At 44.3% G+C, this 14,887-nt stretch overlaps 1 protein-coding gene across 10 annotated transcripts in view; it reads left to right on the forward strand.

Moving 5' to 3' along the window:
- The window catches only part of LOC121540227 (guanine nucleotide exchange factor DBS), a 70,600-nt gene that overhangs the window by 41,980 nt on the left and 13,733 nt on the right, over positions 1-14,887 (forward strand). For all 10 annotated transcript variants that reach the window (XM_041848917.2, XM_041848921.2, XM_041848925.2 and 7 more), the window contains 10 exons: positions 1,514-1,629; positions 3,691-3,760; positions 3,856-3,948; positions 4,025-4,117; positions 4,780-4,905; positions 5,631-5,855; positions 6,483-6,575; positions 6,892-6,970; positions 7,989-8,043; positions 8,186-8,283. In XM_041848917.2, coding sequence (XP_041704851.1) covers positions 1,514-1,629; positions 3,691-3,760; positions 3,856-3,948; positions 4,025-4,117; positions 4,780-4,905; positions 5,631-5,855; positions 6,483-6,575; positions 6,892-6,970; positions 7,989-8,043; positions 8,186-8,283 — 1,048 coding nt within the window. The remainder of the gene's footprint in view (positions 1-1,513; positions 1,630-3,690; positions 3,761-3,855; positions 3,949-4,024; positions 4,118-4,779; positions 4,906-5,630; positions 5,856-6,482; positions 6,576-6,891; positions 6,971-7,988; positions 8,044-8,185; positions 8,284-14,887) is intronic.

A 14,887-nucleotide genomic window follows, 5' to 3' on the forward strand; every position in this document is an offset into this window, starting at 1 on the left:
CTCACAGACCTGTAACTTCTTCTTTAAGAGGCTCCTCTGTCCTCCACTCATTACCTGTATTAATGGTACCTGTTTGAACTTGTTATCAGTATAAAAGACACCTGTCCACAACCTCAAACAGTCACACTCCAAACTCCACTATGGCCAAGACCAAAGAGCTGTCAAAGGACACCAGAAACAAAATTGTAGACCTGCACCAGGCTGGGAAGACTGAATCTGCAATAGGTAAGCAGCTTGGTTTGAAGAAATCAACTGTGGGAGCAATTATTAGGAAATGGAAGACATACAAGACCACTGATAATCTCCCTCGATCTGGGGCTCCACGCAAGATCTCACCCCGTGGGGTCAAAATGATCACAAGAACGGTGAGCAAAAATCCCAGAACCACACGGGGGGACCTAGTGAATGACCTGCAGAGAGCTGGGACCAAAGTAACAAAGCCTACCATCAGTAACACACTACGCCGCCAGGGACTCAAATCCTGCAGTGCCAGACGTGTCCCCCTGCTTAAGCCAGTACATGTCCAGGCCCGTCTGAAGTTTGCTAGAGTGCATTTGGATGATCCAGAAGAGGATTGGGAGAATGTCATATGGTCAGATGAAACCAAAATATAACTTTTTGGTCAAAACTCAACTCGTCGTGTTTGGAGGACAAAGAATGATGAGTTGCATCCAAAGAACACCATACCTACTGTGAAGCATGGGGGTGGAAACATCATGCTTTGGGGCTGTTTTTCTGCAAAGGGACCAGGACGACTGATCCGTGTAAAAGTAAAGAATGAATGGGGCCATGTATCGTGAGATTTTGAGTGAAAACCTCCTTCCATCAGCAAGGGCATTGAAGATGAAACGTGGCTGGGTCTTTCAGCATGACAATGATCCCAAACACACCGCCCGGGCAACGAAGGAGTGGCTTCGTAAGAAGCATTTCAAGGTCCTGGAGTGGCCTAGCCAGTCTCCAGATCTCAGCCCCATAGAAAATCTTTGGAGGGAGTTGAAAGTCTGTGTTGCCCAGCGACAGCCCCAAAACATCACTGCTCTAGAGGAGATCTGCATGGAGGAATGGGCCAAAATACCAGCAACAGTGTGTGAAAACCTTGTGAAGACTTACAGAAAACATTTGACCTGTGTCATTTCCAACAAAGGGTATATAACAAAGTATTGAGAAACTTTTGTTATTGACCAAATACTTATTTTCCACCATAATTTGCAAATAAATTCATTTAAAAATCCTACAATGTGATTTTCTGGATTTTTTTTTCCTCATTTTGTCTGTCATAGTTGACGTGTACCTATGATGAAAATTACAGGCCTCTCTCATCTTTTTAAGTGGGAGAACTTGCACAATTGGTGGCTGACTAAATACTTTTTTGCCCCACTGTATGTGTAAAGCCATGTGGAGCCATGTGGAGGACTGGGTTTTATTGGGTTCAGATTATCACAGAGGCGTTGACATTATCATAGTTTTCACTGAGCCATTACTCATTGGCTTTGAATGTGATTTTCTTCTCCAGGGGTACGCTGCCGAGCTGGACAACACAGAGCTTTCCCCCCTCATCCCCGCAGCTCTGGAGAACAAGAAAGATGTGCTGTTTGGCAATCTCCCAGAAATATATGAATTTCACAACAGGTGACCTAATTTCCTCCATCTCTTTCTGAATTGCATTTCCATATTCAGTGAGTGGACAAATGTACCTGTGACATCAAAAGAAAAAAGGATTGGCATGGTCCCCATCCCCCCTGCCACATGATGACAATCCTGAGAGATAGCGTTTTTCCTCTCACCTGTCTCCCACGGCTAACAACTGCTCTGAACCTTACCTGTTTTTAACACATTCCTGCCATGCATTCATTGGCTGCAGGCACTCACATGGAACAACTGGTTATTCGTTTATTTTCTCCCACTGTTTGGGAAGTTTATTCCCCCATTTTTCACTTGAAGCTCTATATAGAACACATTGTACCGCTATGTCAACTATGAAGGCTCCAAATAACATGCCTTATCACCGGAGGGGTATGCTACAAAGCAGAATCAATAAGTTATGGCGTCCGCATGCTTCCCATCCGAAACAGTTTGGAACAGTTTGTGCATATATTATGATGACATTTTGTGACGTTTTGGTCTTCGGGCAAGGTTTTTTTTTGGCTGTTCGTGCCCATAAACATGTTTATCGAGGCAAGCCGAAGTTCTACGCCCCTTCGTCGGTAATTGGTCAACAGTAGGGAATCTTCTATTAAGTGTTTGTTGTCATTCAACGAGAGACGACTCATTTTCATGCAAATTTTTTTCACTTGAGAAATACTGCACCAAACATCCTAGTTAGATGTAAAACTGCACGACTAAGATCTCTTTGGAAAAAACATCCACATTTAATGACATATTTCTTGAGTTCTCTTAGATTAATTCGGACTACGGCGTCTCAACATGGACAAACAGTACTATTGCTACTTTTTTCTCGTTTTTCAAGCGAAGGTCTTTTCAAGCGAAGGTCAAAGGTATGTGAGCACACTCATTCGGTTCGCCTAGCCGAGTTCGCCAGCCGAACTGAAGCATGCAGAAGCCTTTAGCCAGCTAACTTTGATGAACAAACAGATATCTACTGATTTTCTGGTTTATTAGGAAAGCTAAACTAAGATATGTACTTTTGGTTGTTGGGTCAATCAGACCATGCCTATTTCAAGCTTATCTTTCTAAAAATGAATACGTTATGTCAGAATATTTAGGTAAGTTAACTGGCAGAGTCGTTGATCTTGCTTTGTAGTATACCCCTCTGAGCAAGAAGTAAAAATAAACAAACAAATCCTGCGTTGTGATTGGCTGAGAGAGCTCAATTGACAGTGGGCCCTGTATTGTCTTGGGGTTTTTGTGTTCTAGGCGTGACATCCCATGTGATGGACACCCATTGTTCTGCAAGGCCCTGTGATCACTCCCTCTCAGGTGGGGTTAGGTTACAGTGAGAGGGACAAACAAAAGGTTCCACAGGGACCCATAGAGCTCCACACCACATGGGCATTCATTATTATACTACACCTGTTCTAGCAGACACATTCACGTGAACATATCCCTTCACCCCCTCTTTCTGACACTGCTGCTATTTCCAGTTTGTCCATATTTCTAATACAATGACAATATCCATAACACATAGATATCAGATATATCAACATTTCAGTACCAGGGTTTTAGCTCTTAACATTATCATTTGATTATCAGTGGATCATTTCTGTTGTGTAATGTTTTATCTCTACTCAGCTAAATACTGTCCAGTGTCCATAGCTGAAGGACTTACTGTATTAACTCATTGGTGTGGAAATGCTTATGGAGTTAAAACCCAGGACAAACCCCCAAGCAGGATACTAATGGGACACTCATTGGGAAGGCTCAGGGTTCAGTAGGTTAATTCAATCTCAACTGTAGGGCCTCACAAAAATTTCCAACCTTGTTCAGACAGGCATCCACGGCTTCCATAACTTTACACATCACAGACGTTCCAAACAGAAGTGCACAGACTCTGTCCATCAGCTATAATTTCCCAACCTAATCTTTACTCTTCACTTCCCAGCATAGGAAATGGCAATCTAATTAATGTGCAATTGTATCCAATGTTATACAGTACTTTATGTGCCTTGTAAGGGCAAACAGGAAATGTGTTGAACTTTTTAATTGAGTTGACTTCATCCTTCTTGTTCGCAGGACATTTTTCAAAGAGCTTGAAAATTGCATGGAGAGGCCAGAATTGGTGGGGACCTGCTTTTTGAAAAGGGTGAGTTCCTTGTGATGTCATTTGGAAGCTGAAGACTGTTACTGTGCTGTTATAGTGTGTTGTATTGCTAAATCTCTGTGTCTGTCTCTCTCCAGAAAGAAGAGCTGCAGATCTATGAGAAGTACTGTCAGAACAAGCCCCGCTCAGAGGCACTGTGGAGACAGTGTGGAGACAGCCTGTTCTTCCAGGTGACTCCCATTCCTTGGGTGTCTCAGTGTTGTGTAAATGATTGCAACTGGAAACATTCTGTGTTTGTTACTGCAGGAATGTCAGAAGAAGCTGGACCACAAACTCTCCCTGGATGCCTATTTACTCAAGCCTGTGCAGAGGATCACCAAGTACCAGCTGATGGTCAAGGCAAGTTTATCACTGAGATCAATCTTTCACCTCAGCACTATACAATCACAGGCTTATTGACATTCTAGAGCAACACACAGATAACAGATATGATGCAAATGTCTTCATTGCTCAAACATGCTCCTTCACTGCCCAAGGGCTAACATGCTAAGCACTTCCTTCAGACTGATCTGATTGGAAGACCTTAACTCTCAAGCAGAGGAAGCTGGTGGGAGGAGCTATATGAGGACGGGCTCATTGTAATGGCTGGAATGGAATTAAGGAACGGCGTCAAACATGAGGTTTCCATATGTTTGATCCTGTTACACTTTTCCATTCCAGCAATTACAACAAGCCAGTCCTCATATAGCTCCTCCCACCAGCTTCCTCTGTTCTCAAGTATATGCATTTCTCATGCCTAGTGTACCTTATCTTGCTGTATAATCACCCACACGGAGAGGTCAAAACCTGTGGCCATGTGTCTGAATAGACACAGATGAATGGATATTGAATAGTAGAAGTGTCTGTTGCTCTCAGAGTAGTTTATTTGCAGTAGCCTGTGTGGTTTGAAAGACTTCATTCTTAGCCTATGTCTGTTGTTTGTGTAGGGGTAAGCCAAAAACTGAAAGATAAATTATTTATCCCACTTGGCTTTGTCCTGACGTGCTCTGTTCCCACTCTAGGAGATGCTGAAATGCAGTAAGAACCAGGAGGGTACTGCTGAGTTGGAGGAGGCCCTGGCCACCATGCTGGACATCATCAAGTCTGTCAATGACTCCATGCATCAGATTGCCATAACGGGATTCGAGGTCAGTAGTTTCAAGTTGTATTAGTCGTATAATGGACAGGATACACATCGTATACACACCGTCCAACGAAATGCATACTTGCAGGTTCCTTCTCGACAATGCAAAAACCATAAGAAATAATAAAAGATAAGAATATGAACATATAATAGATGGCTCAGTAGAATAGAACAAACATTTTAGCATAAGTAAGGAAGGCACAATTTATAGTCCAATATTTACACGTGAAGGGGGGATTGGGGGGCAAGTGTTTGAATTGTGCAGAATGTGTTTTACATTCTGCTACCAATTGCGCAGTATGGTTGCAGCAGTTGTGATTGTTTTGTGTGTGTGGATAAGTGTATATCTGTGTGTGTGTGAGTGCATGTGTGCTACAGTGCAGGTAGCCAGTCCAGTTCAAGTGTTCAGCAGTCTGATGGCTTGTAGATAGAAGCTGTCTCTGAGCATGTTGGTATCAGACCTCATACTCCAATACCGTCTGCCTGACGCCAAGGGAGTGAACAGCTCATGGCAGGGGTGTATGACTTGGCTGGAGTGAAGGGTTTGAAGAATCAGTTCGATTTAGATCCTTACTGTTCCTATCTTAGAGTGGATCTGCTGGGCTGTGACAGGAAGTCCTGCTGTTAATGAGTTTGACTAATCGGGTGGAGAGAGACTGTCATGGCTAGGTGTACTGTATGTGTGAGGGTGTGGGACTGATGTCCTCTGTGTGCCTCTCCCACCCCCAGGGGAACCTTAGTGAGCTGGGCAAACTCCTAATGCAGGGCTCGTTCAACGTGTGGACGGACCACAAGAAGGGCCACAGCAAGGTGAAGGACCTGGCCCGCTTCAAGCCCATGCAGAGGCACTTGTTCCTCTACAATAAGATGCTGCTTTTCTGTAAGAAGCGGGAGGAGACCACAGACGGACACGAGAAGCCGTCCGCCTCCTATAGCTTCAAACACTCTCTAAAGGTGAGGTTGGCTTGTGCGGTTAGTTCCTTGTTGGACAAACATAACAACCGCTCAACTGAAATTTGAATGGTTTTAACTGTCCGTGGGGGTATAATTCTCACCATCCTCCACTTACTTATATGGAAACTTTACAGTGGCTCTCTCAGATCCCCTGAGAACCTTGGTATTCACTGTCATGACACATATTTAAATTCAAGCTTATCTAGATGCAGCCAGGGCAGGAAACCGGGCCCTGAGATGACAGGACCTCCTTTCATCAATGGGACACTGGGACAACCCTTTGTTTTCTAAAGGAAACCTTTGATGAACTTGTTTTCTTCTCCCACTCGCTGATATAAAGTACTGTGCATGTAATAAACTTTGACTGTCAATGAGTAATGGTGTTCATCACTTAATAGGAAAAGACAGGTTTCAGCCCAGGGCTGCTTCAGGATAGTGCCATTCAATTTGAATTAAAGCTGAACTAAAAAGCTGTAGCAGTTCACATTCATTGGAAGAATACAAGGGCCTCTGAGCAGGATTCAATCTTTAAATTCTTCTCTTTACGTGTGTTTGTGTGAAGCTGCAGGATAAATCTGAAATATAAAGCTGTCACTGTTGTTAATCGCAGCCTTGCCCCTGTTTCAGATGAGTGCTGTGGGAATCACCGAAAATGTCAAAGGAGACATTAAGAAGTTTGAGGTCTGGTATAACGGCAGAGAGGAAGTTTATATCATTCAGGTACATGTCCATATAGTTTCTCTGTTTAAAAAACTTCCAAAAAGCGTTCTAATAAGAGGGGGGTTGTGATTCAGCAACATCCTTTTTCTAAGAAGCATACCTCTCACTCCTGAGACATTTGTCATAATGACATCAAATGCCTGTTCTGTATGATATTCTCCTTTTGACCACTTGGTGGCAGTGTTGTCCTACTGAGAGTAGCCCCTCAGATGTCACTACCACTGAAACATCCACTGTCTGGTGTGAGGGAGGCTGTACAGTTAAACCTCAGAGGGTGTATATATATGTATGAGTGTGTGTTTGTGTGTCTCCCCAGGCTCCCTCCATGGATGTGAAGAACATGTGGGTGTCAGAGATCCGGAAAGTTCTGACAGGCCAGCTCGAAGCTTGCAGAGGTATAGAGTGTGTGGGGATTCTGTGTCTAGGCATATTTATACCACCCTCTCAGCTCCCACACCTGACACCTGAACACAGCCCTGAAGCCTCTCAGAATGGTGATGTGAATGTTAAGCGGGGGGGTCGGGGTTGGACCAGTGTTTGAGAACACATACCTGACCAGATGGTACAGTCCACACATTCCTCTCCTCCTGTCCTCTCCCTCCGCCCCCCTGGTAGTTTGCATCAATCGGCCCATGTTCCGCTCCGAAGCTCCTGACAGTCAGGAAAACGACCCTCTCTGCACTGTATACTCTCAGCTTAACTGACAAGCTGTGTGTGTGAGAAGGAGAGAGAGAGAGAGAGAGAGGGTGTATGTGTGAGGGGACTGAGTAATGACACAGCTGCCCTCATATGAAGCAGAGAGAGTGGAAGAGGCTCTGGCCTGATGGAGGGCTGGATGTGATTTACGCCTGTCTCTGCTGGCAAGTGGTGGGAGGGGAGCATGTACAGCAGCATAGAGCAGCACACAAGATAAGCCAGTGTTAAAAATCCCAGCGACATGGGGTTTGTGTAATAGCAGGACAAGGCACTGGCTTGTACTGCAGCTGTTTTGATTTGATTCCTCCCCTGGGCCTTGGCAGTCAACTGTCCTGTCCCTCCTGTTAAAGACACAGATTAGTGGCTTCTATTCTGTCTGCACCATTGTTTTGGCCCACGGCTTCTGGTCTAACTACACTGTTTTGGTCCACAGACCCTCCTGTGGCTTATGTAACTCCTGGGATTTCTCCTGTTTTATCGCCTGGCATTGAAACATAGTTTTATCAACCTGCTTTTGACTGCAGGTTTCTCACACAGTCCTTGTGTGATGTACACAAGCATGCAAACACCAAACAACAAACACACACACTTGCATACCTAAGATCTCACCCAATGAATTCACCTCACTGACCTTTTTATGTAACCTAAACTAATATCCTGTCATTCCATTGAAAATCTGTTCTATTCCAATAAATAACAATTCTCCTCCATTCACAGAGGCTAGTCAACTCCATCAGAAGATCACTGAGAATGTGTGTCATGCTCCTATGAGGTAGAGTACTTGGTCTCACAACGTTTTCATCGTGTGTGATTGAATGGCGGCAGCGCACAGATAATCTCAAGCATAGGGAATGTAATACTTCTATAGTGGCTGTGTGATTGACTGTCCCATATCGCTCCTCTCCTCCGCTCAGAAACATGCGCAAAATGGCCCTGAGGCAGTCAGACTCGTCTAGCCCGGAGACGGGCTTCAGAAGGAGCAACCCCAGCCCCAACATGAGACAGAAACGAGGTGAGCGATCACACAGCTGCTGACGGCCCCCGCCAACTAGGGCTGTGGCGGTCATGACATTTTGTCAGCCGGTTATTGTCATGTAAAAGTCTGCCGGTCTCACGGTAATTGACCGTTAATTAACATGAACATGTTTAGCATCTCCAGGCCTCCACGCATACAAGCCGCTGATGCGCGCCTTTGGAACATCTACAGTCCATTCGGAAAGTATTCAGACCCCTTGACTTTACAGCCTTATTCTAAAATTGATTAAAATGCTTTTTTTCCTAATCAATCTACACACAATACCCCATAATGACAAAGCAAAAACTGGTTTTTAGACATTTTGGCAAGTTTATTAAAAAGAAAAAACTGAAATATCACATTTACATAAGTATTCAGACCCTTTACTCAGTACTTTGTTGAACCACTTTTGGCAGTTATTACAGCCTTGAGTCTTCTTGGGTATGACGCTACAGGCTTGGCACACCTGTATTTGGGGAGTTTCTCCCATTCTTCTCTGCAGATCCTCTCAAGCTCTGTCAGGTTGGATGGGGAGCGTCGCTGCACAGCTATTTTCAGGCCACTCCAGAGATGTTCAATTGGGTTCAAGTCCAGGCTCTGGCTGGGCCACTCAAGGACTTTCAGAGACTTACCCCGAAGCCACTCCTGCGTTGTCTAGCTGTGTGCTAAGGGTCGTTGTCCTGTTGGAAGGTGAACCTCCGCCCCAGTCTGAGGTCCTGAGCGCTCTGGAGCAGGTTTTCATCAAGGATCTCTCTGTACTTTGCTCCGTACATCTTTCCCTCGATCCTGACTAGTCTCCAAGTCCCTGCCACTGAAAAACATCCCTACAGCATGATGCTGCCACCACCATGCTTCACCGTAGGGATGGTACCAGGTTTCCTCCAGACGTGACGCTTGGCATTCAGGCCAAAGAGTTCAATCTTGGTTTCATCAGACCAGAGAATCTTGTTTCTCATGGTCTGAGAGTCCTTTAGGTGCCTTTTGGCAAACTCCAAGCGGGCTGTCATGTGCCTTTTGCTGAGGAGTGGCTTCCATCTGGCCACTCTACCGTAAAGGCCTGATTGGTGGAGTGCTTCAGAGATTAATGTCCTTCTGAAAGGTTCTCCCATCTCCACAGAGGAACTCTGGAGCACTCCCTGACCAAGGCCCTTCTCCCCCGATTGCTCAGTTTGGCCGGGCGGCCAGCTCTAGGAAGGGTCTTGGTGGTTCCAAACTTCTTCCATTTAAGAAGGATGGAGGCCACTGTGTTCTTGGGGATCTTAAATGCTGCAGAAATGTTTTGGTACCCTTCCCCAGATCTGTGCCTTGACACAATCCTGTCTCGGAGCTCTACGGACAATTCCTTTGACATCATGGAATGGTTTTTGCTCTGACATGCACTGTCAACTGTGGGACCATATATAGACAGGTGTGCCTTTCCAAATCATGTCCAATCGATTGAACTTACCACAGGTGGACTCTAATCAAGTTGTAGAAACATCTCCAGGATGATCAATGGAAACAGGATGCACCTGAGCTCAATTTCGAGTCTCACAGCAAAGGGTCTGAATACTTATGTAAATAAGGTATTTCTGATTTAGAAAACCCTGTTTTCGCTTTGTCGTTATGGGGTATTGTGTGTAGATTGATGAGGACATTTTTTAATTTAATTTAAGGCTGTAACGTAAAAATGTGGAAAAAGTCAAGGGGTCTGAATACTTTCCGAATGCACTGTACATTTAAAAAAAGTATAATAAATCAATTTAATATACACCATCACAATAAATCCATTATTTATTTTAGTCAGTTAAAAAAAAATATATATGATATTAAGAAAATGTATTTCAGAAAAACAGAATATGAGTTGGCCTACTGTAGGCCTATGTTATCTGGCTATGCCCAATGACATAGGCTGTAGGCTTGTTCATTTAGCTGACAAGATATGCTTGTAAGTCTTGTGCCATTATTTTATATGATTTTATAGTAAGAAGAATATAATTGAACAGCTGAATAAAATAGAAAGGATATTTTTCCCATTAGGGATCCACTGCGCGTATGAAGTGGCTATGTTGAGTGTAAAAGAGATGATCTGAAACAGGTCTTATATGCTAGATGTATAGTTATTTGGCAACTTTAGTTGTAAATGATACAAACCTCAGAATGTCTTAGAAATCAAATACATGGGCTGCATGGTGCGAATGGAGGCAGCGCGCTTTCCCACCGGTCCGTTTTGTAGACTACTTCGGTTTTATAGTGGAGCATGGGTTTAATATGAGCAGCTGAGAAATAAATATAAGATCACTTACACTACATGACCAGAAGTATGTGGACATCTGCTCGTTGAACATCTCATTCCAAAATCATGGAGTTGGTCCCCCTTTTGCTGCTATAACAGCCTCCACTCTTCTGGGAAGGCTTTTGACTAGATATTGGAACATTGCTGCAGGGACTTGCTTCCATTCAGCCACAAGAGCATTAGTGAGGTTGGGCACTGATCTTGGGCGATTAGGCCTGGCTCGCAGTCAGCGTTTCAATTAATCCCAAAGGTGTTCGATGGGGTTGAGGTCAGGGCTCTGTGCAGGCCAGTCAAGTTCTTCCACACCGATCTCGACAAACAATTTCTGTATGGACGTTACTTTGTGCACAGGGGCATTGTCATGCTGAAACAGGAAAGGGCCTTCCCAAACTGTTGTAGCGTTAAGATTTCCCTTCACTGGAACTATGGGGCATAGCCCGAACCATGAAAAACAATCCCAGAACATTATTCTTCCTCCACCAAACTTTACAGTTGGCACTATGCATTCGGGCAGGTAGCGTTCTCCTGGCATCTGCCAAACCCAGATTCATCCACCGGACTGCCAGATGGTGAAGCGTGATTCATCACTCCAGAGAATGCGTTTCCACTGCTCCACAGTCCAATGGTGGCGAGCTTTACACCACTCCAGCCGACACTTGGCATTGCGCATGGTGATCTTAGGCTTGTGTGTGGCTGCTCGGCCATGGAAACCCATTTCATGAAGCTCGACGAACAGTCATTTTGCTGACGTTGCTTCCAGAGGCAGTTAGGAACTCGGTAGTGAGTGTTGCAACCGAGTACAGATGATTGATACATGCTACGCGCTTCAGCACTTGGCAGTCCCGTTATGTGAGCTTGTGTGGCCTACCACTTCGTGGCTGAGCCGTTGTTGCTCCTTGACGTTTCCACTTCACAATAACATCACTTACAGTTGACTTGGGCAGCTCTAGCAGGGCAGAAATTTGACAAATTGACTTGTTGGAAAAATGGCATCCTATGACGGTGCCATGTTGAAAGTCACTGATCTCTTCAGTAAGGCCATTCTATTGCCAATGTTTATCGATGGCGATTGCATGACTGTGTGCTTGATTTTATACACCTGTCAGCAACGGGTGTGGCTGAAATAGCCGAATCCACTAATTTGAAGGGGTGTCCACATACTTTTGTATATATAGTGTATTTCACGTCACGCATCAACCACTGTTTGAGGAGCATGCACTCGCTGGTGATATTCCGCCCAAACTCTATATGCCATGGGCTCTCCAACCTTGTTCCTGCAGCTACTCAGTGCTTAATTTGGAAAACCAAGTGAAATCTGTTCGGGAACATCGATAGTAACATGTTTTCACAACGAAACATATTTCACTAAACTGTTGACAGCCCGTCTGCGCGCTCGAGAAAGGAATAAAGGAGAGAGAGGAGATGGAAACGCATGGTGGGTGAGATATTCTATATAGCTGTGTCACCCAATTAATTATGAAAATATAAAAAAATGCTCAATTACTAGGCTATTCAAAATACTAATTCACTAATTGTAGGCTAACTGTAAGCCGCACTGCACAATCAATGAATCAACAGCATCGCCTAGGGCTATACGTTCTCTCCCAGACTCATGGATATACATTTTGGAGTGTAGCATAAGGTAACCAGTCCATCCAGTATGCATAATAATACAGTCCACACTCAAAAGGCGATTACTCAAATTTGTTTAATTTTGGTGTATAGGCTTGACCAATCATGTACCAAAGACATCTTAAATCAGTTTAGTTTTATGTTTTTCTGCCATGTGTAATATGCGGTAGGCTATGTATTGTATAATAACACAATCATAATTTTAATTCCGTTTTTTTTTTTCGGGCTTGGGCTCATAAGCCTATGCATATACATAAGATCTAATATGGGTATGGGTGAAAGCGCAGTCCATTTTGTTGTGTTAGGCTTTGAAACACCCACAACAACTATGTTTTACATTTTTTCAACCTGCTGTTGAACTTCTTTCTTGAAATTGATGATTGCAGTGAGGTGAGTTTTAAAAGTACTATAGGCCTTCTGTTTTGATGATAAGTATTTGATGTGATTTTCGATTGCATTTTGCATTGATGTCAGAGTGGTTAGAGGGACAATAGAGCCCTGAGTACCCGGTCATTAGGACCTGAGGGTCGTTAGCAAGTTGGGTACTACCAAAGCATGTCCGAAGTGCGTAAAAGGAGATTACCGTGACTCACGTGGAATTTACTGTGGTCATGATTTATGAGTGGCGGTAATACGGTCACCGCAACAGCCCTACCGCCAACCAACGAGCCCTGCCAAACCAGCATCCACTCAGCTGCGCTCACTGGAAACAAGAGGCAGCATCTGCCATCTACAAATTATCCCATAATGGCATTATGAAAGACACAAGACTGATGGCACAATTAGCTGGGATGTTTTATCTGGGCTTTAACTCTGACAGTGATAGTGAGAGATGAGAGGATGGATGTATTACTGGCTCCGTCTGTCTGTCTCAGCATCAGCCCCAGCCAACCCCTCACCACCACTCCACTCTGATTGTTCACTACACTGGCTCAATATACTGGCAGATGAGGTAACAGGTACGATTTCACGCTGTGTAGAGCCCGGCGGCAGGGTGCTGGTGCATCACAGTGAGAGGGACCTGGGCTAACGGTAGTCTGTCTGCCAGGGAGCGGGTGGTGGTGGTGGTTAGGAGAGGAGAGTTGCTCTTTGACTCTGGATGTGGTCGGTGGCTGGACTTCACTGGCTCGAGGAGTAAGTGTATCTGACAGGTGCTTAGTCTTGGGTGCATGGGGGCCTTTATTACCCCCACCACGGACTCAGAGAAAATATTTCCCCTTCTCCTCTATGGGAAAGGAATATGATAGAAGCTGTTGTAGTGTTGAGCTTTACCACAAACAAAAATAATTCTGTTCCAACCTTACGCTAAAGTCATACAGTTACGCAGGCGTAGTACAGTACGGTTTTGACTCCGATGAGATTTGAACTGTGGTCTGGTGGGATTTTTTGCTTTGACCCATATGTAGCTGATGCCAACCATTTCCCTGATTTGGGTCTGTTTCCTTTTTGGGTCAGGAAACATGACCCCAAATACTGTCGTTTCACTAGTACATCTCACTATACCTCCCAAGCAATGTTCCCTCAATTATTTTGGGGTATTGAGCCTATCTTAGGTCTTGTGAGCGGAAACTTTAATACCCTTACAGTTTTAGACAGCCACAATAACCTATTGGCTACTGTCTGAGCATAATGTAGGCTTACCAACAAAACCAATGGAGCAAATCCCATAACATTTTCACATAGAAATAGCTTTTGATTTCTATGATATATCCTACAGTAGCCTATATGTTGTGTTCAATGCAGGCCTACATTGCATGAGACTTTTAAAAACGTTTTTACATTATGAAGGGCTTGATATTAATTATTTTTTATTTGGTTTGTAACACCATGACTGTAAATTGCATTGTATTGTGTTGTATGATGCAAGAAACCACTTTACAAAATAAAATGTATTATTATTACCATACAGAGATTTAGACAATGTAGACTACCCCACTGCCTATTGACGACTTTGCATATTCAAGCCTGTCTCAAAATACAACACTGCCCCTTTAATTAAGACGTAAGTTTTTTACTTGACTGGCTTTTCAAAGACCTACAAGTTTTGTGCTCTTGTAAGAAGCAGTAACTCACCATTGAAGACCTATACTTATCTAACTAGCAAAAAACTAACTAGCAAAGAATATCAACAAATGTGCACACCCGCGGCTCTGCGCTGTGATCTGAACAGCGCATTCACTCGCGGGTGAAAGATCGCTCCTGGGCTAGCTACCCCTACCAATAGAATTCTACTCGGTTGCGCTCTGGCTATGCCTACAACAAAACCACAGACTCAATCTTGCAAAGTTAGATTGTTGATTCGATCACAGAAAAACGTTAATATATATAGTGCAAACTAATGGGGTGAACTCAGTGAAGTTCAATCTTGTGTCCGCGCGGCATGGCATTTCTTCTGCGCGGCAGTCCTGGAGGAGGTGCGTGCGCCGGGCATGTGTGCAGCTTAGAGGGAACATTGCTCCCAAGTCTTCTGGGGTTAGTCTGACCAGCTGTTAGATTCTGCCAACCAGTGGAGGCTGCTGAGGGGAGAATGGCTCATAATAATGGTCGGGACTGAGCAAATGGAATGGCACCAAACACCTGGAAACCATGTGTTTGATACCATTCCACTGATTCCTCTCCAGCCATTACCACGAGCATGTTCTCCCTAATTAAGGTGCCACCAACCTCCTGTGCTGCCAAGGTTACGGTATATAC

The sequence above is a fragment of the Coregonus clupeaformis genome, chromosome 26, assembly GCF_020615455.1.
Source record: "Coregonus clupeaformis isolate EN_2021a chromosome 26, ASM2061545v1, whole genome shotgun sequence".
NCBI lineage: Eukaryota > Metazoa > Chordata > Actinopteri > Salmoniformes > Salmonidae > Coregonus > Coregonus clupeaformis.